Source organism: Mustelus asterias, assembly GCF_964213995.1.
Source record: "Mustelus asterias chromosome X unlocalized genomic scaffold, sMusAst1.hap1.1 SUPER_X_unloc_5, whole genome shotgun sequence".
Lineage (NCBI taxonomy): Eukaryota > Metazoa > Chordata > Chondrichthyes > Carcharhiniformes > Triakidae > Mustelus > Mustelus asterias.
In genome coordinates, this window is record NW_027595350.1 from 129,485 (window position 1) to 153,657 (window position 24,173).

A 24,173-nucleotide genomic window follows, 5' to 3' on the forward strand; every position below is an offset into this window, starting at 1 on the left:
GATTGGCCATGCTAAATTGCCCCTTAGTGTCCTAAGATGTGCAGGTTAGGTGGATTGGCCATGCTAAATTGCCCCTTAGTGTCCTAAGATGTGCAGGTTAGGTGGATTGGCCATGCTAAATTGCCCCTTAGTGTCCTAAGATGTGCAGGTTAGGTGGATTGGCCATGCTAAATTGCCCCTTAGTGTCCTAAGATGTGCAGGTTAGGTGGATTGGCCATGCTAAATTGCCCCTTAGTGTCCAAAGATGTGCAGGTTAGGTGGATTGGCCATGCTAAATTGCCCCTTAGTGTCCTAAGATGTGCAGGTTAGGTGGATTGGCCATGCCAAATTGTCCCTGAGTGCCCAAAGATGTGTAGGTTAGGTGGATTGGCCATGCTAAATTGTCCCTTAGTGCCCAAAGATGTGTAGGTTAGGTGGATTGGCCATGCTAAATTGTCCCTTAGTGTCCAAAGATCTGTAGATTAAGGGGATTGGCCATGCTAAATTGTCCCTCAGTGTCCAAAGATGTGCGGGTTAGGTGGATTGGCCATGCTAAATTGTCCCTTAGTGTCCAAAGATGTGTAGGTTAGGTGGATTGGCCATGCTAAATTGCCCCTTAGTGTCCAAAGATGTGTAGGTTAGGTGGATTGGCCATGCTAAATTGTCCCCTAGTGTCCAAAGATGTGCCGGTTAGGTGGATTGGCCATGCTAAATTGTCCCTGAGTGTCCAAAGATGTGTAGGTTAGGTGGATTGGCCATGCTAAATTGTCCCCTAGTGTCCAAAGATGTGTAGGTTAGGTGGATTGGCCGTGCTAAATTGTCCCTGAGTGTCCAAAGATTTGTAGGTTCGGTGGATTGGCCATGCTAAATTGTCCCCTAGTGTCCAAAGATGTGCGGGTTAGGTGGATTGGCCATGCTAAATTGTCCCCGAGTGTCCAAGGATATGTAGGTTAGGTGGATTGGCCGTGCTAAATTGTCCCTGAGTGTCCAAAGATGTGTAGGTTAGGTGGATTGGCCGTGCTAAATTGTCCCTGAGTGTCCAAAGATGTGTAGGTTAGGTGGATTGGCCACGCTAAATTGCCCCTTAGGGCCTGATTTTACCATTTTGATTCTAAGTGCTGAATCTGGGCACAATTCAGATCCGACTTGGAAATCTGCTTTCAGGTGCCCCCAAACGCACTTAGCCTGAAAAAAAAATTTGCAAGTCCCAATCGCGCTGTGGGCAGGGCTTAGCGCACCTGAAGCGATCGGAGCAGTTCAGCGCATGCGCAGTTAAAAAGAATTTGAAAATCGCACGTGTGTCAGATCGCTCCCGGGCCGCAGAAAGCAGATAAAACGGCCCGGGACCGAAAAGCGGGAACGATGGCCCCCACAGACATCACTGTCCCGCTTATCAACCCCCCCCTCCCCCCCGCTACCCAGACCGATTGTGACCCTCTGCCCCCTTCCCCCCCACCGATCGCCCGCAGAGTGGCAGTGGAGCCCTCCGCCGCCACCCACCCTCCCCACCACAGATCCATCTGGCCACCCCCCCCCCTCCCAACCAGTGAGCGATTGGGCCTCTCCTCTTTCCCCCCCCCCCCCTTACCAGAGGTACATCTTACCCTCCCCAACCCCCCCGCCCCCCGAGAATGATCTGGTCTCACTCACCTTGTCGCCGCGACCCCCCCACCCCCCCCTCCCAGAGAATGATCTGGCCTCACTCCTCTCCCTCCTACCCCCCAGAGGTACATCTGACCCGCCTCCTCCTCTCTCCCCACCCCCCCACCAGACAACAATCTGCCCTCCTTCCCCTCCCCCCCCCACCAGACAACGATCAGGCCTCCCTCCTCCCACCCCCCAACCAGAGAATGATGTGACCAGCCTCCTCCTCCTCCCCCCCCCCCCCCCCCCCCCCCCGGATCTGAGTCAGAGAGCCGTTGGAAGCTCTGAACTCACTTCTTCAGCAGCTGGAGCGCCCGAAACAGACTTATTCAGCAGGTCCATTTTGCCGCGATTCCGGATTGGCGAACGCGGTGGTAAAGGGGGAAATGCTGATAAAGTTGGGCGGGCAGTTCATTAATTCAATTGAAATGCATGCAAATGCATTTAAATCGCTGTTGTGCCCATTTCAGGCGCGAATCGGATCGTGGCCATTCCCGGGTCTCGGTAAAGTGACAATCTGCGTGGACGCGGGCCCGGATCGCGTTAATGGCCTCACACCCGACTTTACCACATTTTCACGCCCGAAAATGGGCGCGATGCAATGGTAAAATCGCGCCCTAAGTGTCCAAAGATGTACAGGTTGGGTGATTGGCCATGGTAAATTGCCCCTCAGTGTCAGGGGGACGAGCAGGCTAAATACGTGGGGTTACGGTGATAGGGCCTGGGTGGGACTGTTGTCAATGAAGACTCGATGGGCCAGATGGCCTCCTTCTGCACTGTAGGGATTCTACAATTCTCTTGTCTCAGTCCAGAACTAGGGGACACTCTTTTAAAATTCACGGTCACCTTTCAGGACAGAGAAATTTTCTCTGAGGGCTGTGTGACTTTGGAACTCTGCCTCAGAAGATGGTGGAAGCAGGGTCATTGAATATTTTTAAGGTGGAGGTCGATAGATTCTTGTTAGGCAAGGGAATCAAAAGTTACTGGGGGTAGATGGGAATGTAGAATTCAAAACAAAGAGATTGGCCATGATTGTATTGAATGGTGGAGCAGGCTTGAAGGGCCGAATGGCCTACTTTTCCAATTCCATATGTTGGTAAGTTCCTCATCCTCTCCGTCTTAAATAGGAGACCCCTTATTCTGAAACTGTGCCCCCTCTTTGGGTTTGCCTGCGGATTTGTGAGCTTCTTAGTCTGCAAGAGATCTTAACAGAGGCTATGGTTTTTGTTCAAAAATCATTTAGTTTCATACTAAGTATTGACAAAGTTTAAACAGAAGTAATATATAGCTGCCCTCGGAGAACCTATGTGGTCATAATCTTCTCTGTGAGTATCAGCTCCTTTCACACATGCTCAGTAGCTATTATTAGAGATAACCTTCACTCTGCATCTCCTAAGATCACTCTTCCCACAAAGTATTTACAGTTTCCATTCAACTTCTGTTCAACCCTTCCCCAACCTACAAATCACTTTTGCCACAGGCGCCAATCCCCAACTGTGTTCTTGGCTCTCTTGGGAGACGTATGCGTTCCCTTATCTTCTGCTTGGAAAGTAAACACATTGGCAATGTGGGATAGCAGTGTCTTACGACAGCTGGCTCCCGGGCTGTGATTATTATGATGACCTGAATGTAAATGCAGTGAAGACTAATCAAGGAGAAACTCATTCAAGATAGAACCCTCCATGACGCAAACTATCACAACCCCTCAAAAGGAGGACAACAAACTGAAATTTTTCTCTCTCATCATCTTTCACATTGTACACCGAGGAAAGGTGAAAACACCGCTTAAGAAAATGAAGCACTATGGCCTCCTGTGAAGGACTTTGCAGCTGTATCGTTCAGCGCTGTCGTGATGACAAGAGACACATTCAATACCTATGCCAGGAAGGAATCTGGTAGACGAAAAGAAAACGCAGAATGTCCTGAAGGCAACTGCATACGAGGAGGAGAGGACTTCCCTACTTCTCTTAGGGTAGGGATTTCACTTTCGAGAGCCAGTGGTACCATTTCCACACTTACTCAGCGTGAGGTTGCTCCACTGCTATGAGATCTTGGGATCAAATAGAAAAAGTAGGATTTCTCCATCAACAATGGAATAAACTTCAGGAATGGGATCCATAGGAGGTTCCTGCAGAGTACTCTGGTCTGCAGACTTACATGAAAATTCAATATCAGCATTGGGGGTTATTCCTTCAAGAGTCTCAGTAGTAACAGGAAGGACAGCGAGTATCAGTACTACTTCAGATGGTTGTTCTGAAGCAAATACTTCTGTCTGATGCTGTTGCAGTTTCTATAGATGCGTTACAGCATTTACGCACTCCTGTATTGCAATATGTCTTGCAATAGGTTACTTTTGTTGCACTATTTCTAATCTTTCTCTCTGGCTTGGTAGTGCTGTGTGTCTAACAGCTGGGAATTTAGTTCAGTGTTCTCCTTTAGGTAGTTCGACTTCCCAAACTCTTGCTTAATTTTATTATTGTAAAGCTCCATTGGTAAGTTTTTCTAAAGGTGCTCTTCAGCTGTAGGAACTGTGGAGTTTTGGCCTCTGCTTCTTTGCTGAGAGAGAGCTTGCGTGTTTCCATGGCTTTCCCATGAGATCCACATGCAGGCTCCAGCTTACATTTGTACAGATTTGTACCTCTGAACTTTCATGATTGGTCTGATCCAGTTTAGAGTTGAGCGTCTCATTCTCCTTGGATAGCCTTTTGCTGGCAGTTTGCAATTGTTGATGCACGTCATCAGTGGAATAAGTAGACAAATTCATCTCTTCACTACCTTCAACAAAAGAATGGTCCTCCTCAAAAGAAACACCAACATCTTCATGATCACTGGTAGTGGAGTCAAAGAGTGTAGTCAGGTCCAGGACCTCTTCTTCTGATAGATCATCTGCCTCTGTGATGACTTTGTTCTCTTGCACCCTTTCCTGAAAGGGCAAATTAAGGTCTAGAATCTCATCTCCTGGGTGGTCACAGTCATTGTTGGTGCATCCTGTGAAAGACCTACAATCTCCTCCTGTAGTCCAAAGTTTCTTCAATAAAGACTACCTCATGGCGGAATAGGTTGACTTCAATTTCTACTGTAGCTGGGAAGTAGAGAAGATTCTTCAACCTCTCCTTACAACATTCTCTAAGCATCGAACTTGTCAACCATTCCTCATCGATTTTCAGAAAGCTTTTGATAAAGTCCCACATACGAGGTGCATGGGATTGGAGGTAATATACTGACATGGATTGAGAATTGGTTAGCAGACAAGAAACAGAGTATGAATAAGTGGGTTTTATTAAGTGGTAGGCAGTGACTACTGGGGTCCCGTAGGGATCAGGTCTTGGGCTCCAGCTATTCACTATATACTTCAGTGATTTGGGTGAGGGAACCAAATGTAATATTTCCAAGTTTGCTAATGACGTGAAACTTGGTGGAATGTGAGGAGGATGTTGCGAGGCTTCAAGGTGATTTAGACAAGTTGAATGAGTGGGTAAATACATGGCAAATTCAGTATTACATAGATAAATGTAAAGTTATCCACTTCAGACGGAGAAGCAGAACGGCAGAGTATTATTTAAATATTGATATATTGGGACGTGTGGATGTACAAAGGGACCTGGGTGTCCTAGTACACCAGTCATTGAAGGCACACATGTGGGTACAGCAAGCAGTTAGGAAGGAAAATGGTGTGTTTGCCTTCATTGCAAGAGGACTTGAGTACAGGAGCAAGGATGTTTAACTGCAGCTATACAGGGCCTTGGTGAGACCACACCTGGAGTAGTGTGTGCAGTTTTAGTCTGCTTACCTAAGAAAGGATGTGCTTGCCACGGGCGGTGAAGGTTTACCAGACTGATGCCTGGGATGGCAAAAATTCTCTGAACTGCCTCCAGTTCAAGCAAATCGTTCCTTAACTAAGGAGACCAAAACTGTCCGCACGATTCAAGGTACAATCTCTCCAACACGTACAGTTGTAACAAGACTTTGAGGCCAACATTTAAATTACTTGATGTAATTACTTGAAGGGGAAGTAGTGGTGTAGTGTTATTGTCATTGGACTAATAATCCAGAGACCCAGGGTAATCCTCTGGGACCCAGGTTCAAATCCTGCCACGGCAGATGATGCAATTTGATTTCAATAAAAATGTTGAATTAAAATTCTCATGATGACCATGAAACCATTGTCGATTGTTGTAAAAACTCATCTGGTTCACGAATGTCCTTTAGGGAAGGAAATCTGCCGTCCTACATGTGACTCCAGACCCATAGCAATGTGGTTGATGCTTAAATGCCCTCTAAAATGACTGAGCGAGACACTCTGTTGTATTCAACCACTACAAAGAAAACACAGGAATGAAACCGGACGGATCTAGGCACTGAAAATGACAATGGCAAACCCTGCCCTGTCGACCCTGCAAAGTCCACCATGCTCACACCTTGTGCCAAAATTGGAGAGCTGTCTCACAGACTAGTCAAACAACAGCCTGACATAGTCACACTTCTGGAGTCATACCTTACAGATAATGGCCCAGACACCACCATCACCATTCCTGAGTATGTCCTGTCCCACCAGCAGGACAGAGACCCAGCAGAGATGGCGGCAGTGGTACATAGTCAGGAGTTGCCCTGGGAGTCCTCAACATTGACTCTGGGTCCCATGAAGTCTCATGACATCAGGTCAAAGATGGACAAGGAAAACTTCTGCTGATTATCATGTGCTGTCCCCTGTCAGTTTGCCGTTGTCATTTCCAGTGCCGAGGTCCATCCGGTTTCATTCCTGTGTTTTCTTTGTAGTGGTTGATTACCGGATCATGAGGTGCTATTCTCTGACTGCCAGTCCTTGTTCCACTCTCTGCATGTCCTCCCACTCCAACCAGGCCCTCAAAGGATTTACATAACAACAGACAGGGTGAGAGCTTTGTCAGACCCTCCTCTAGCCTGGTCCCCAGTGGGTATGCCAACTGCATAACTATTGATCTGCAAACCCAAGTCCGTGGTCTTGAGTTCTCAATGACAGCAGTCACAGTGATTGAGAGAAAGTTGGCCTCCCCTTGCCTCCTTTATGTATCGGGATTCCTCTGCAGACAATGGTAAAAATGTAACTCCTTTGCAGATTCTGTGGATTAACGTCAATCACTAATGCAGCACTACATTCATGTCAAAGCTGCCACATTTTATAGTATGAAGACTCACAACACCAGGTTAAAGTGAGACTTCATACTGTGCTTACCCCAGTCCAACGCCGGCATCTCCACATTTTATACTCAGTAGTCATGGTAGATTCAAAGGATGTTGCAAGTGTGTGCATTCACTCCAGTCCAACATTTATATTGTCCAGAAAGCAAATATACATCATGGTGCATCATCCTACTCTAATCTTTCTTCCTCTTGTCCTGCCACTTCTAGTGAATCACCTGATGCATCTTCCTCAAGCCCCTTGGTGTCTTCATTCTTTGCCAGCACAAGGGACAGGTCCACAGTCTCCCAGAATCCGGGTCTGGGTTTGACCTAACTGTGGAACACAAACCCCTGAAGGAGGGTGTCTCAATTTTGGGTTTTGACTCTCCTCTGCCTCTGCCTCTCGAAGCATTTAAATTTCGACCAGTGGGCACCAAGCTGCCAAATTTGTGGTTCCAGGCATTTTCAGAACTGTTTACTGACGGGGCAATTCGGGTTCCAGCCAGAAGGAGCCAAGCAATGTAAACATGGTTCTGCCTGGCTGAAAGCTGAGCTACAGCAACCATTCCAGCAATCCAGCATTCATTCCGCGATACAGACCAGATGTCTGAAAAATGAAGCACTAGTGGCTCTAATACTTGTCCTGTTGAACATCCTTTTGATTCATTTCCACTTTTCTTTTGATTCCCACAGGCGCTAGAGATGTACAAGGATGATTGGAATAAAGTCTCAGAACATGTAGGCAGTCGCACACAGGATGAATGTATCTTGCATTTCTTGCGCTTGCCGATAGAAGATCCATACCTTGAAGATTCCGAAGCCTCACTCGGCCCATTAGCTTATCAGCCAATTCCATTCAGCCAGTCTGGAAATCCAGTCATGAGCACTGTGGCATTCCTGGCATCAGTTGTTGACCCACGGGTGGCATCAGCAGCTGCAAAATCTGCATTAGGTAAGATGATTTCAAATCCAACTTTAGCTTTGCATTTAAAGCCAGGTTACATTGACTGTCAAACACAGGAGAGTCATATGTATTATAGGTGAGACTATCCTGATTAGAATATTGTGATGATACTGTGCCTTTAAGAAATATATTTATGTCATGTTTCTTGTAAGGGGTATGTTTAAAATTCAACTCTGGTTTAGATATTGATTTTTCTAGGAAAACCTAGAAAAGAGAAATGCTCAGGCGGTAAAGGCAAAGGAGATCTCATTGGAGATAGTAAAGATAGTTTACCTCAGGTTAAAAAGGAAACATATCAGAGTGGAAGAGAGATAAACCTTAGATGTTGTCATTGTAGTAAAGTTGGACACACCGAGTCGCAGTGTTGGTGGCTTAAGAAAAGCACTGGGAAGACAGACATGGTGAGACAGGATAAGCCAGTGGGTTTGTTAAAGTGATAAAGGAAACCATGGTTGAAGCGAAAGAGGTGCAAAAGAATGTACAGCTTGGTCAGGGGTTGGTTGATAAGCAAGTGTTAGATCTCTTTAGAGAATTTATTTATGTGGGTACGGTTTACTCATGTACCAGGAGGAGTCGGTAAAGAAGTTAAGACCTTAAGCGATACAGGACCAAGTCAGTCTTTAATGGTGAGAGATGAGTTATGTAGTTTAGAAGGAGTATTGCCAGAAGAGATGGTAATATGTGAAATTCATGATGAAAAAAGCAGTGTTCCATTATGTTCGGTAAGATTGGAGAGTCTGGTGAAAAGTGGTGAAGTGGTGGCAGGCGTAAGAGAAAAATGACCTTTTTCAGGGATAGAGTTTATCCTGGGTAACGATCTAGCTGGAGAACAGGTGGGAGTGATACATATTGTGGTTGAAAAGCGAGTGGAAAATCTGAGGTGTTGCTGGAAGCATATCCTGGGATTCTTCCTGTTCGGGATCAGGAACAAGGTCACAAAGCCACAGGTTGAGACAGGAGGAGGAGGAGTCAAGGAGTAAAGATAAGGAGACTGAGGTTCAGTTATCAGAAACAATCTTTGATTAGATGGTTAATAAAGGACAAGAACAGGTGGAGGATGAAGCGAATATCTATAATTCAGGAAAGTTGGCAGAATTACAAGAAAGATGTAGAGATAAAGCAGCTGTATCAGAAAGCATACACAGGAGAATCTGATAGTATACCAATGTGTTATTACATTAAAAAGGATGTCTTAATGAGGAAGTGGAGACTTTTACATATTCAGGCAGATGAAAAACAGGCAGAAATTCATCAAGTTGTATTACCGGTGGGTTATAGAACGGAGGTATTGTGGGTAGCGCATAAGGTTCCAGTGGAAGGTCATTTTGGGGTAAGAAAAACTCAAGCAAAAGGACAAAAGCATATTTATTGTCCTGGACTGCATAAAGATGTAGAATTTTGCTGTACATTTCTTGAATTTTGGGGCAAGTAAAAGATTTGTTTCTTTTTAATAGGATTATACGTTTCTAAAATTCCTTTTATTTGACAGGCGCATTCAGTATGTGTTTCATGGTTCTGTATAGGCCAATTAGAGAAGAAGTAGTTCAGCTCTGGAGGTATACGGAACATTGTCTCTTAAACTTGTTTAATTATTAGCTGGGGCTTACTTTGCAGAGGAGTTTTCGAAGATGAAGGAGGAGGTCCCCTCGGCTCTGGTAGAAGCTCATGTGAAGAAAGTAGAAGATGCTGCTAAAGTCACTGGGAAGGCAGATCCGACATATGGCCTGGAGAGTAGTGGAATTGCAGGAACTACCCCGGATGAGCCAGAACGGTTGGGTGAGTACATGTGTTGTGTTGAGCCAGGGGATCCGAAAGGAGTGGACCTTTCGCAGTGTGCCTCTTAGCTTTGGAACCCAAGTAGTCTTGGCATATCTTTCAGCCCCTTTCATTCACCAGAGAAAAAGTCCCATCGGGGGTTGTTTTACAGATTTCAATCCAAATGTTCCTATGTGCCAAGCACACAGTGTCCAGAATTACAAAGAAGCAGTTAAGAGTTGGTCATTTCGATAGATAGGTTTATCGAATTGAGAGTGGACAATTCACATGCAGAATGCAAAGAGCTGTTACTCTCTTGAGTTACTTCCTCATTTTCCACACTATGGGATGTGAGAGACATCCATTGGCATTTATAATTGGTATGAAATATTTCAATTAACTAAGATTTGCCTCCCTGTCCCACTGGAAGCTTGACAGAGTTCAGAACAATTAAGGTAAATGTTTACATTGCACTGATTTTTGCAATAAAAAGCTGAAGCGGTTTTGAGAAACCTTAAGCAGGTAATATTGTGATGTCGACTGACTGTGGAGATGTGAAGTGATGTTGGTTTCCTTCCTGTTTGGCAGAGGAGGGCAGTGAAGAAATGAAGTCAGATACCCAACCAGCTGAGGAGAAAAAAGAAACCAAGGTAAAGTTGCTGTTGGATGCTGTTCTGCTCTTTCTCACTGCTCGGTTTTCACTCCCTCCCCCATCCTCGACCTCCTCCTCCTGCCCCCTGACCTTGCTTTCCCAGTTGGAGGCGTGGGAAATCAACCAGAGCTCTCACTCAAAGCCTCTCTCCAAGGACAAGTGTGCATAGACATCAGGTAGAGGCAGGAGGCTTGTCTGTAATACCCCGCAGGCAAATACTCTGTCTCATGGAATAGGCGAGACAAGGAGCACCCCGGAAAAGAGTGGAGAAGATGGGGAACAGTAACAAATGCGATCCAAAAAAATGAGACACTACCTTCAATCTCGTCCTGGCCTCCCAGAAAAACAAAGTGATTTTACTGTTGTTGGAATGAGATGGCAGTTGAATTGTGTTTCTTGCTCCATAATCCACCCTGAACTCAGATTTTAAGAAATTGTAACAACACTCCGTCATTGTTCCTGGACCCCCTCTGGACCACACGCGCACACACAAATGGATGATCTTTTTCTCTATTTTACTGCCACTTGTTCCAGTGTTTGTTTTTCATATTGCTGCATTGTTCCTAGGAGAACAAGGAAGTTACAGTGGAAGAGGAAAATAAAGAGAAACAGCCCGATTCTTCCAAAAAGGATGAAGAGAAAACAAAAGAATGCGAACCAGAGAAAGAAAATGAAAAGGCTGAAGTAGAAGTCGGTAGGTTCAACAGGTCATCGAATTTACCTGGCTCTTTAGGGAGGGCAGAACTTGAATGTACACAACCTTTACATTCTGGGTTCCTTTGTATCATTTAACTGCCAGCTGAGCCATGCGGTATATAATAACACTGTGAGTTGGCGTTTCTCATTCACCTGACATCCACCTCGGCTCAGAGTTAGAAACTTGGCTCTGAATTAGACAGTTGTGACGAATCCCCAGTCCAGGATTTGAGCACATCATCTTAGGTGCAGTGCTGAAGTCTTTCAGGTAAAAGATTAAACTGAGGCACTGTCTCCCCACCCAGGTGGAAGCAAAAACCCTGATTCAAAGAGCAGGAAATTCTCCCAGTGAGGTGGCCAACATTTATCCTTTAACCAAAATCACCTTGTAAAAATGTCTTGTGATTCAGAATCCTGACAGTGCAGAAGAAGGCCATTCAGCCCATTGAGTCTACACTGACTCTCTGAAAGAGAATCTTGCCCCTTCTCTATCCCTGTAATCCAACATATTTAGCATGGCCAATCCACCTAACCTACACATCTTTGGACACTAAGGGGCAATTTAGCATGTGCCAATCCACCTAACCTGCACATCTTTGGACACTACGGGGCAATTTAGCATGGCCAATCCACCTAACCTGCACATCTTTGGACACTAAGGGGCAATTTAGCATGGCCAATCCACCTAACCTGCACATCTTTGGACACTAAGGGGCAATTTAGCATGGCCAATCCACCTAACCTGCACATCTTTGGATACTAAGGGGCAATTTATCATGGCCAATCCACCTAACCTGCACATCTTTGGATACAAAGGGGCAATTTAGCATGACCAATCCACCTAACCTACACATCTTTGGAGCGTGGGAGGAAACCGGAGCACCCGGAGGAAACCCACACAGACACAGGGAGAATGTGCAGACTCCACGCAGTCACCCAAGGCCGAAATCGAACCCGGGTCCCTGGTGCTGTGAGACAGCAGTGCTCACCACTGTGCCACCGTGCTGTCCTCATTGCTGTTCCTGGATTTTTGCTGTGTACATATAGATTGCTACATTGCCCTAAATTACAACAGTGACTGCAATTTAAATGTACTTTAAATTGGCTTTGAAGCAGTTTAAGTTGGTCCTGAGGTCGTGAAAGATGCGATATAAATGAAGCCTGTCTTTCCTGGGTGTCTCCCCTCAGCCCAACCACGGCATGGTAAATTGTAAACGGGTCTCTCACAACTCCAATGCAACGAGGCGAAACCTGCTGCTCCCAGGTCCAGCTGTGCATTTCTTCAATCTCCAAGGACTAAATAATTGTAAATGTTTCAAAGAGAAAAGTGGTGTCGGATCTTATGCAAGTTAACCTTGGTCAGGAGGCATTTCCTTCTGGGACTGGAGTTAAGTGGTTGAGAGAATATGCAAGAGGCTTTACTCTCTCTGACCCCGTGCTGTACCTGTCCTGGGAGTGTTTGATGGGGGACAGTGTAGAGGGAGCTTTACTCTGTATCTAACCCCGTGCTGTACCTGTCCTGGGTGGGAGTGTTTGATGGTGACAGTGCAGAGGGAGCTTTACTCTGTATCTGACCCCGTGCTGTACCTGTCCTGGGAGTGTTTGATGGGGACAGTGTAGAGGGAGCTTTACTCTGTATCTGACCCCGTGCTGTCCCTGTCCTGGGAATGTTTGGTGGGGACAGTGTAGAGGGAGCTTTACTCTGTATCTAACCCCGTGCTGTACCTGTCCTGGGAGTGTTTGATGGGGTCAGTGTCGAGGGAGCTTTACTCTGTATCTAACCCCGTGCTGTACCTGTCCTGGGTGTGTTTGATGGGGACAGTGTAGAGGAAGCTTTACTCTGTATCTAACCCCGTGCTGTACCTGTCCTGTGAGTGTTTGATGGGGGACAGTGTAGAGGAAGCTTTACTCTGTATCTAACCCCGTGCTGTACCTGTCCTGTGAGTGTTTGATGGGGGACAGTGTAGAGGAAGCTTTACTCTGTATCTAACCCCGTGCTGTACCTGTCCTGGGAGTGTTTGATGGGGACAGTGTAGAGGGAGCTTTACTCTGTATCTAACCCCGTGCTGTACCTGTCCTGGGAGTGTTTGATGGGGACAGTGTAGAGGGAGCTTTACTCTGTATCTAACCCCGTGCTGTACCTGTCCTGGGAGTGTTTGATGGGGACAGTGTTGAATCATAGAATTCCTACAGTGCAGAAGGAGGCCATTCGGCCCATCGAGTCTGCACCGACAATAATCCCACCCAGCCCTATCTCCGTAACCCCACATATTTGTCCTGCTAATCCCTCTAACCTATGCATCCTGGGACACTAAGGGGCAATTTAGCATGGCCAATCAACCTAACCCGCATATCTTTGGACTGTGGGAGGAAACCGGAGCACCCGGAGGAAACCCACGCAGACACGGGGAGAACGTGCAAACTCCACACAGACAGTGACCCAAGCTGGGAATCGAACCAGGTATTTGGAGCTGTGAAGCAGCAGTGTTAACCACTGTGACACCATGCCACCCCAGATTGTCTTTTCCTTTTGGGATAACATTTTATTTTACAAAAATAAGATGCTTTCCCTTTTTCTTTAAAAACTTTCTAATGCGTTTAAATTTGTAATCTGTTTGTTCACAGTAAAATTAATAGTGGAGGATACTACTTCTTATGTTCATCAAGGAAACAAGTTTTTGTTGATTTGTAGTCACTGAATGAACTGCTTTGGGTTTTGCTGAGTCATTGTGAGCCATGAATCTCTTTCAAGACTTGCTAAACGCTGAGAATCATTCACTTCGATGTCACTATAATTGGCAGAAAGCCAACTGCTTCTGCCTCAGCATGAAGAGAAACTCTTTATTCCTTTGTTTTGGAACATAGAAACATAGAAAGCTACAGCACAAAACAGGCCCTTCGGCCCCACAAGTTGTGCCGAACACATCCCTACCTTCTAGGCCTACCTATAACCCTCCATCCTATTAAGCTCCATTTACTCATCCAGGAGTCTCTTAAAAGACCCTATTGAGTTTGCCTCCACCACCACTGACGGCAGCCGATTCCACTCGCCCACCACCCTCTGTGTGAAAAACTTCCCCCGAACATTTCCCCTGTACCTACCCCCCAGCACCTTAAACCTGTTCCTCTCATAGCAGCCATTTCCACCCTGGGAAAAAGCCTCCGAGAGTCCACCCGATCTATGCCTCTCAACATCTTATATACCTCGATTAGGTCTCTTCTCATTCTACGTCTCTCCAAGGAGAAAAGACCGAGCTCCCTCAGCCTATCCTCATAAGGCATGCCACTCAATCCAGGCAACATCCTTGTAAATCTCCTCTGCACCCTTTCAATCTTTTCCACACCCTTCCTGTAATGAGGCGACCAGAACTGAGCACAGTACTCCAAGTGGGGTCTGATGAGGGTCTTATATAGCTGCATCATTATCCCCGGACTCCTAAACTCAATCCCTCGATTGATAAAGGCCAGCACACCATACGCCTTCTTAACCACCTCCTCCACCTGCGGGGCCGATTTTAGAGTCCTATGGACCCGGACCCCAAAGTCCTTCTGATCCTCTACAGTACTAAGAGTCTTTCCCTTTATATTGTATTCCTTCATCCCATTTGACCTGCCAAAATGGACCACTACGCATTTATCTGGGTTGAAGTCCATCTGCCACTTCTCCGCCCAGTCTTGCATCCTATCTATGTCCCTCTGTAACTTCTGACATCCCTCCAGACTATCCACAACCCCACCAACCTTCATGTCGTCGACAAACTTACCAACCCATCCCTCCACTTCCTCATCAAGGTCATTTATGAAAATGACAAACAGCAAGGGTCCCAGAACAGATCCCTGGGGCACACCACTGGTGACCGACCTCCATTTAGAAAAAGACCCATCTATACACACTCTCTGCCTCCTTTGGGCAAGCCAGTTCTGGATCCACAGGGCAGCAGCATCTTGGATCCCATGCCCTCTCACTTTTTCTAGAAGCCTTGCATGGGGGACCTTATCGAACGCCTTGCTAAAATCCATATAAACCACATCTACTGCTTTCCCTTCGTCAATGTGTTTAGTCACATTTTCGAATAACTCCACCTGGCTCGTAAGGCACGATCTACCTTTGACAAAGCCATGCTGAGTATTCTTGAGCATACTAAACCTCTCTCAATGCTCATAAATCTTATCCCTCAGGATCTTCTCCATCAGCTTATCAACCACTGAGGTTCGACTCACCGGTTGGTAATTTCCTGTACTATCCCTATTCCCCTTCTTGAAAATAGAAACCACATCCGCAATCCTCCGGCACCTCTCCCGTCTCCATCGACGACGCAAAGATCATCGCCAGAGGCTCTGCAATCTCTTCCCTCGTCTCCCACAGAAACCTGGGCTACATCCCATCCGGACCTGGTGACTTATCTATCTTGATGCCATTCAAAGATTCCAGCACAACCTATTTGTTAAAGTCCACATACTCAATCTTTTCAGTCCACCGCAAGCCCACAGTATATCCACCCAGGCCCTTCTCCTCTGTGAAAACCGAGGCAAAATACTCATTCAGCACCTCTGCCATTTCTACTGGTTCCGTACAGATTTTCCCGCCTTCACCTTTTATAGGCCCTATTCCTTCACGTCTCATCCTTTTACTCTTCACATATTTATAGAACACCTTAATTCTACTTGCCAAGGCCTTCTCGTGACCCCTTCTGGCTCTCCTTATTTCCTTCTTTAGTCCCTTCCTACAAGCCGCATACTCATCTCGATCCCAATCTTCGCCAAGTTCTCTGAACCTTTTGTACGCTTTCCTTTTCTTCTCGACTAGGTCCCGCACAGCTTTCGTGCACCACGGTTCCTTTAACCTACCAACTCCTCCCTGTCTGCTCGGAACGTTGTCCTGTAGAACTCTAGATAGACATTCCTTGAAAAACTGCCACCTCTCTTCAGTACATTTCCCTGAGAATACCTCCTTCCAATTTACTCCTCTAATTTGCTGCCTTATGTCTTCATATTTCCCCTTACTCCATATAAACGCTTTCCGAGCTTGCCTGATCCTCTCTTTTTCCAATGCAAGCATAAAGGAGATAGAGTTATGATCGCTATCCCCAAGATGCTCTCCCACTGAGAGATCTGACACCTCTCCAGGTTCATTGGTCAGTGTCAGATCAAGTACAGCCTCTCCTCTTGTCGGCTTGTCCACATGCTGTGTCAGGAAACCCTCCTGAACACACCTAACAAACTCCTCCCCATCCAATCCCCTTACCTGAGGGATATTCCAATCTATGTTTGGGAAATTAAAGTCTCTTACTTCAATAAGTTATAGAGTCATAGAGGTTTACAACATGGAAACAGGCTCTTCGGCCCAACTTGTCCATGCCGCCCTTTTTTATTAAAACCCCTAAGCTAATTCCAATTGCCCGCATTTGGCCCATATCCCTCTATACCATGGAACTATCTCAATTGTACCCGCCTCTACTACTAACTCTGGCAGCTTGTTCCAGACACTCACCACCCTCTGTGTGAAAAAACTGCCCCTCTGGACACTTCTGTATCTCTCCCTTGTCACCTTAAACCTATGCCCTCTAGTTTTACGCTCCCCGACCTTTGGAAAAAGTTATTGACTATCTATCTGATCTATGCCCCTCATTATTTTATAGACCTCGATAAGGTCACCCCTCAGCCTCCTACACTCCAGAGAAAAAAGTCCCAGTCTATCCAGCCTCTCCTTATAACTCAATCCAACAAGTCCTGGTAGCATCCTAGTAAATCTTTTATGCACTCTTTCTAGTTTAATAATATCCTTTCTAGAATAGGGTGACCAGAACTGAACACAGTCTTCCAAGTGTGGCCTTACCAATGTCATGTACAACTTCAACAAGACGTCTCAACTCCTGTATTCAATGTTCTGACCGATGAAACCAAGCATGCCGAATGCCTTCTTCACCATTCTGTCCACCTGTGACTCCACTTTCAAGGAGCTATGAACAGGTACCCCGAGATCTCTTTGTTCTGTAACTCTCCCCAACGCCCTACCATTAACTGAGTAAGTCCTGCCCTGATTCAATCTACCAAAATGCATCACCTCGCATTTGTCCAAATTAAACTCCATCTGCCATTCGTCAGCCTACTGGCCCAATTGATCAAGATCCTGCTGCAATTCGAGATAACTTTCTTCACTGTCCACTATGCCACCAATCTTAGTGTCATCTGCAAACTTACTAACCATGCCCCCTATATTCTCATGTTGAGGGAGCTTTACTCTGTATCTAACCCCGTGCTGTATTTGTCCTGGGAGTGTATGATAGGGACGGTGTAGAGGGTGATTTACCCTGTATCTAACCCCGTGCTGTCCCTGTCCTGGGAGTGTTTAATGGGGACAGTGTAGAGGGAGCTTTACTCTGTATCTAACCCCGTGCTGTATCTGTCCTGGGAGTGTTTGATGGGGACAGTGTAGAGGGAGCTTTACTCTGTATCTGACCACGTGCTGTACCTGTCCTGGGAGTGTTTGATGGGGGACAGTGTCGAGGGAGCTTTACTCTGTATCTGACCCCGTGCTGTACCTGTCCTGGGAGTGTTTGATGGGGACAGTGCAGAGGGAGCTTTACTCTGGATCTAACCCCGTGCTGTACCTGTCCTGGGAGTGTTTGATGGGGACAGAGTAGAGGGAGCTTTGCTCTGTATCTAACCCCCTGCTGTCCCTGTCCTTGGAGTGTTTGATGGGGGACAGTGTAGAGGGAGCTTTACTCTGTATCTGACCCCGTGCTGTACCTGTCCTGGGAGTGTTTGATGGGGACAGTGCAGAGGGAGCTTTACTCTGTATCTAACCCCGTGCTGTCCCTGTCCTGGGAGTGTTTGATGGGGACAGTGTAGAGGGAGCTTTACTCTGTATCTAACCCCATGCTGTACCTGTCCTGGGAGTGTTTGATGGGGACAGTGTAGAGGGAGCTTTACTCTGTATCTAACCCCGTGCTGTACCTGTCCTGGGAGTGTTTGATGGGGGGCAGTGTAGAGGGAGCTTTACTCTGTATCTCACCCCGTGCTCTCCCTGTCCTGGGAGTGTTTGATGGGGGACAGTGTCGAGGGAGCTTTACTCTGTATCTGACCCCGTGCTGTACCTGTCCTGGGAGTGTTTGATGGGGACAGTGTTGAAGGAGCTTTACTCTGTATCTAACCCCGTGCTGTTCCTGTCCTGGGTGGGAATGTTTGATGGGTCAGTATAGACGGAGCTTTGCTCTGTATCTAACCCCGTGCTGTACCTGTCCTGGGAGTGTTTGATGGGGTCAGTGTAGAGGGAGCTTTACTCTGTATCTAACCCCGTGCTGTACCTGTCCTGGGAGTGTTTGATGGGGACAGTGCAGAGGGAGCTTTACTCTGTATCTAACCCCGTGCTGTCCCTGTCCTGGGAGTGTTTGATGTGCACAGTGTAGAGGGAGCTTTACTCTGTATCTAACCCCGTGCTGTACCTGTCCTGGGAGTGTTTGATGGGGACAGTGCAGAGGGAGCTTTACTCTGTATCTAACCCCGTGCTGTACCTGTCCTGGGAGTGTTTGATGGGGGACAGTGTAGAGGGAGCTTTACTCTGTATCTAACCCCGTGCTGTAACTGTCCTGGGAGTGTTTGATGGGGGACAGTGTAGAGGGAGCTTTACTCTGTATCTAACCCCGTGCTGTACCTGTCCTGGGAGTGTTTGATGGGGACAGTGCAGAGGGAGCTTTACTCTGTATCTAACCCCGTGCTGTCCCTGTCCTGGGAGTGTTTGATGGGGACAGTGTAGAGGGAGCTTTACTCTGTATCTAACCCCGTGCTGTACCTGTCCTGGGAGTGTTTGATGGGGGGACAGTGCAGAGGGAGCTTTACTCTGTATCTAACCCCGTGCTGTACCTGTCCTGGGAGTGTTTGATGGGGACAGTGTAGAGGGAGCTTTACTCTGTATCTAACCCCGTGCTGTACCTGTCCTGGGAGTGTTTGATGGGAGACAGTGTAGAGGGAGCTTTACTCTGTATCTAACCCCGTGCTGTACCTGTCCTGGGAGTGTTTGATGTGGACAGTGTAGAGGGAGCTTTACTCTGTATCTAACCCCGTGCTGTACCTGTCCTGGGAGTGTTTGATGGGGACAGTGTAGAGGGAACTTTACTCTGTATCTAACCCCGTGCTGTACCTGTCCTGGGAGTGTTTGATGGGGACAGTGTAGAGGGAGCTTTACTCTGTATCTAACCCCGTGCTGTACCTGTCCTGGGAGTGTTTGATGGGGGGACAGTGCAGAGGGAGCTTTACTCTGTATCTAACCCCGTGCTGTACCTGTCCTGGGAGTGTTTGATGGGGACAGTGTAGAGGGAGCTTTACTCTGTATCTAACCCCGTGCTGTACCTGTCCTGGGAGTGTTTGATGGGAGACAGTGTAGAGGGAGCTTTACTCTGTATCTAACCCCGTGCTGTACCTGTCCTGGGAGTGTTTGATGTGGACAGTGTAGAGGGAGCTTTACTCTGTATCTAACCCCGTGCTGTACCTGTCCTGGGAGTGTTTGATGGGGACAGTGTAGAGGGAACTTTACTCTGTATCTAACCCCGTGCTGTACCTGTCCTGGGAGTGTTTGATGGGGACAGTGTAGAGGGAGCTTTACTCTGTATCTAACCCCGTGCTGTACCTGTCCTGGGAGTGTTTGATGGGGACAGTGTTTGGGGTGTTTACACTGGGCGGGGGGGGGGGATACAAACAAAATTACAGCACAGGAAGAGGCCCTTCGGCCCTCCAATCCTGCACTGACCATGCCGCCCGACTTAACTAAAACCCCCGACCCTTCCGGGGACCAGATCCCTCTATTCCCATCTCATTCATGTACGTGTCAAGATGCCCCTTAAAAGTCACTATCGTATCCGCTTCCACTCCCTCCCCCGGCAGTGAGTTCCAGGCACCCACCACTCTGTAAAAAATCTGCCTCATACATCTCTTTTAAAACTTGCCCCTCGCACCTTCAACCTGTGCCCCCCAGTAATTGACTCTTCCACCCTGGGAAAAAGCTTCTGACTATCCACTCTGTCCATGCCCCTCATAATCTTGTAGACTTCTATCAGGTCTCCCCTCAACCTCCGTCGTTCCAGTGAGAACAAACCAAGTTTCTCCAACCTCTCCTCATAGCTAATGCCCTCCATACCAGGCAACATCCTGGGAAATCTTTTCTGTACCCTCTCCAAAGCCTCCACATCCATCTGGCAGTGTGGCGACCGGAATTGAACACTATATTCCAAGTGCAGCCAAACTAAGGTTCTATAAAGCTGCAACATGACTTGCTAATTTTTAAACTCAATGCCCCGGCCGATGAAGGCAAGCATGCCGTATGCCGCCTTGACTACCTTCTCCACCTGCGTTGCCACTTTCAGTGACCTGTGTACCTGTACACCCAGATCCCTTTGCCTATCAATACTCCTTTGGGTTCTGCCAATTACTGTATATTTCCTATCTGTATTTGACCTTCCAAAATGCATTACTTCACATTTGTCCGGATTAAACTCCATCTGCCATCTCTCCGCCCAAATCTCCAACTGATCTATATCCTGCTGTATCCTCTGATGGTCCTCATCGCTATCCGCAAATCCACCAATCTTTGTGTCGTCCGCAAACTTACTAATCAATCCAGTTACATTTTCCTCCAAATCATTTATATATATATATATACAAACAGCAAAGGTCCCAGCACTGATCCCTGAGGAACACCGCTTGTAACACCAGGTTAAAGTCCAACAGGTTTATTTGGTAGCAAATACCATAAGCTTTCGGAGTGTTGCTCCTTCGTCAGATGGAGTGGATATCTGCTCTCAAACAGTGCACAGAGACACGAAATCAAGTTACAGAATACTGATTAGAATGTGAATCCCTAAAGCCAGCCAGGTCTTAAAGATACAGACAATGTGGGTGGAGGGAGCATTAAACACAGGTTAAAGAGATGTGTATTGTCTCCAGACAGAACAGCTAGTGAGATTCTGCAAGCCCAGGAGGCAAGCTGTGGGGGGTTACTGATAATGTGACATAAATCCAACATCCCGGTTTAGGCCGTCCTCATGTGTGCGGAACTTGGCTATCAGTTTCTGCTCAGCGACTCTGCGCTGTCGTGTGTCGTGAAGGCTGCCTTGGAGAACACTTACCTGAAGATCCAAGGCTGAATGCCCGTGACTGCTGAAGTGCTCTCCCACAGGAAGAGAGCAGTCTTGCCTGTCTTACCTCAGTCTTACCTCAATATGCCAACATCTTCATGCACAGGTTCGAACAAGACTTCTTCACCGCACAGGACCTTCAACCAATGCTGTATACCAGATACATTGATGACATTTTCTGCCTTTGGAGTCATGGTGAGCAATCACTGAAACAACTCTATGATGACATCAACAAGTTCCATCCCACCATCAGACTCACCATGGACTACTCTCCGGAATCGGTTGCATTCTTGGACACACGCATCTCCATTAAGGACGGTCACCTCAGCACCTCACTATACCGCAAGCCCACGGATAACCTCATGATGCTCCACTTCTCTAGCTTCCACCCTAAACACGTTAAAGAAGCCATCCCCTACGGACAAGCCCTCCGAATACACAGGATCTGCTCGGATGAGGAGGATCGCAACAGACACCTCCAGACACTGAAAGATGCCCTCATAAGAACAGGATGTGGCGCTCGACTCATCGATCAACAGTTCCGACGCGCCACAGCGAAAAACCGCACCGACCTCCTCAGAAGACAAACACGGGACACGGTGGACAGAGTACCCTTCGTCGTCCAGTACTTCCCCGGAGCGGAGAAGCTACGGCATCTCCTCCGGAGCCTTCAACATGTCATTGATGAAGACGAACATCTCGCCAAGGCCATCCCCACACCCCCATTTCTTGCCTTCAAACAACCGCACAACCTCAAACAGACCATTGTCCGCAGCAAACTACCCAGCCTTCAGGAGAACAGTGACCACGACACCACACAACCCTGCCACAGCAACCTCTGCAAGATGTGCCGGATCATCGACATGGATGCCATCATCTCACGTGAGAACACCATCTACCAGGTACACGGTACCTACTCTTGCAACTCGGCCAACGTTGTCTACCTGATACGCTGCAGGATAGGATGTCCCGAGGCATGGTACATTGGGGAAACCATGCAGACGCTACGACAACGGATGAATGAACACCGCTCGACAATCACCAGGCAAGACTGTTCTCTTCCTGTGGGGGAGCACTTCAGCAGTCACGGGCATTCAGCCCTGGATCTTCAGGTAAGCGTTCTCCAAGGCGGCCTTCACGACACACGACAGCACAGAGTCGCTGAGCAGAAACTGATAGCCAAGTTCCGCACACATGAGGACGGCCTAAACCGGGATGTTGGATTTATGTCACATTATCAGTAACCCCCACAGCTTACCTCCTGGGCTTGCAGAATCTCACTAGCTGTTCTGTCTGGAGACAATACACATCTCTTTAACCTGTGTTTAATGCTCCCTCCACCCACATTGTCTGTACCTTTAAGACCTGGCTGGCTTTAGGGATTCGCATTCTGATCAGTATTCTGTAACTTGATGTTGTGTCGCTGTGCACTGTTTGAGAGCAGATTTCCACTCCATCTGACGAAGGAGCAGCGCTCCGAAAGCTTATGGTATTTGCTACCAAATAAACCTGTTGGACTTTAACCTGGTGTTGTGAGACTTCTTACTGTGTTCACCCCAGTCCAACGTCGGCATCTCCACATCATGAACACCGCTTGTCACAGCCCTCCATTCAGAAACGCACCCTTCCACTGCTACCCTCTGTCTTCTTTGACCGAGCCAGTTTTGTATCCACCTTGCCAGCTCACCTCTGATTCCACTTCACCTTCTGCACCAGTCTGCCATGAGGGACCTTGTCAAAGGCCTTACTGAAGTCCATGTCGACAACATCCACTGCCCTACCCTCATCAATCATCTTCGTCACTTCCTCGAAAAACTCGATCAAGTTCGTGAGACACGACCTCCCCTTCACAAAACCATGTTGCCTCTCTCTAATACGTCCACTTATTTCCAAGTGGGAATAAATCCTGTCTCGAAGAATCCTCTCCAATAATTTCCCTACCACTGACGTAAGGCTCACTGGCCTGTAATTACCTGGATTATTCTTGCTACCCTACTTAAACAAAGGAACAACATTGGCTATTCTCCAATCCTCTGGGACTTCCCCTGTAGCCAGTGAGGACACAAAGATTTCTCTCAAGGCCCCAGCAATTTCCTCTCTTGCCTCTCTCAGTATTCTGGGGTATATCCCATCAGGCCCTCAGGATCTTTTATGTTTCGATCAAGTCACCCCACTCTTCGAAACTCCAGTGGATCCAAACTTATCCTCTCCAACGTTTCCTCATAAGACAACCCACTGATTCCTGCCATTAGTCTAGTAAACCTTAAATGAACTGCTGAACACATTTACATCTTTCCTTAAATACAGTGACCAGTATTGTACAGAATATATCCATTCGCTTTAAGATAGCAATGGAGAATGATAGGTCTGGCCCAAAAGTTCAAATTCTAAATTGGCACAAGGCCAATTTTAATGGTATCAGACAGGAACTTTCAAAACTTGATTGGGGGAGTCTGTTGGCAGGCAAAGGGACGTCTGGTAAGTGGGAGGCTTTCAAAAGTGTGTTAACCAGGGTTCAGGGTAAGCACATTCCTTTTAGAGTGAAGGGCAAGGCTGGTAGAAGTAGGGAACCCTGGATGACTCTGGATGTTGAGGCCCTGGTCAAAAAGAAGAAGGAGGCACATGACATGCACAGGCCGCTGGGATCAAGTGGATCCCTTGAAGAGTATAGGGGGTGTAGGAGTTGAGTTAGGAGAGAAATCAGGAGGGCAGAAGGGGGACACGAGATTGTTTTGGCAGAGAAGGCAAAGGAGGATCCAATGAGCTTCTACAAATACATAAAGGGCAAAAGAGTAACTCAGGAGAGAGTCGAACCTCTTAAGGATGAATAAGGCCATCTATGTGCGGATTCGCAAGAGATGGGTGAGATCCTAAATGAATATTTCTCATCAGTATTTACTGTTGAGAAAAGCATGTATGTGAGGGAACTTGGGGAAATAAATAATTATGTCTTGAGGAGTGTACATATAACAGAGAAGGAGGTGCTGGAAGTCTTAAGGCGCATCAAGGTAGATAAATCCCCAGGACCTGATGAAGTGTATCCCAGGACGTTGTGGGAGGCTAGGGATGAAATTGCGGGTCCCCCAGCAGAGATATTTGAATCATCGATAGTCACAAGTGGGGTGGCAAATGTTGTGCCTTTGTTTAAGAAAGGTTTCAGGGAATAGCCTGGGAACTACAGGCCGGTGAGCCT

General features: G+C 47.2%; 1 protein-coding gene across 6 annotated transcripts in view; it reads left to right on the plus strand.

The window, feature by feature from the left end:
* The window catches only part of smarcc2 (SWI/SNF related BAF chromatin remodeling complex subunit C2), a 305,878-nt gene that overhangs the window by 129,478 nt on the left and 152,227 nt on the right, over positions 1 to 24,173 (plus strand). For 5 of the 6 annotated variants that reach the window (XM_078208999.1, XM_078209004.1, XM_078209000.1 and 2 more), the window contains exons 20-23: positions 7,477 to 7,735; positions 9,362 to 9,523; positions 10,091 to 10,152; positions 10,722 to 10,848. In XM_078208999.1, coding sequence (XP_078065125.1) covers positions 7,477 to 7,735; positions 9,362 to 9,523; positions 10,091 to 10,152; positions 10,722 to 10,848 — 610 coding nt within the window. The remainder of the gene's footprint in view (positions 1 to 7,476; positions 7,736 to 9,361; positions 9,524 to 10,090; positions 10,153 to 10,721; positions 10,849 to 24,173) is intronic. The other variant, XM_078209002.1, reaches the window with a different exon arrangement.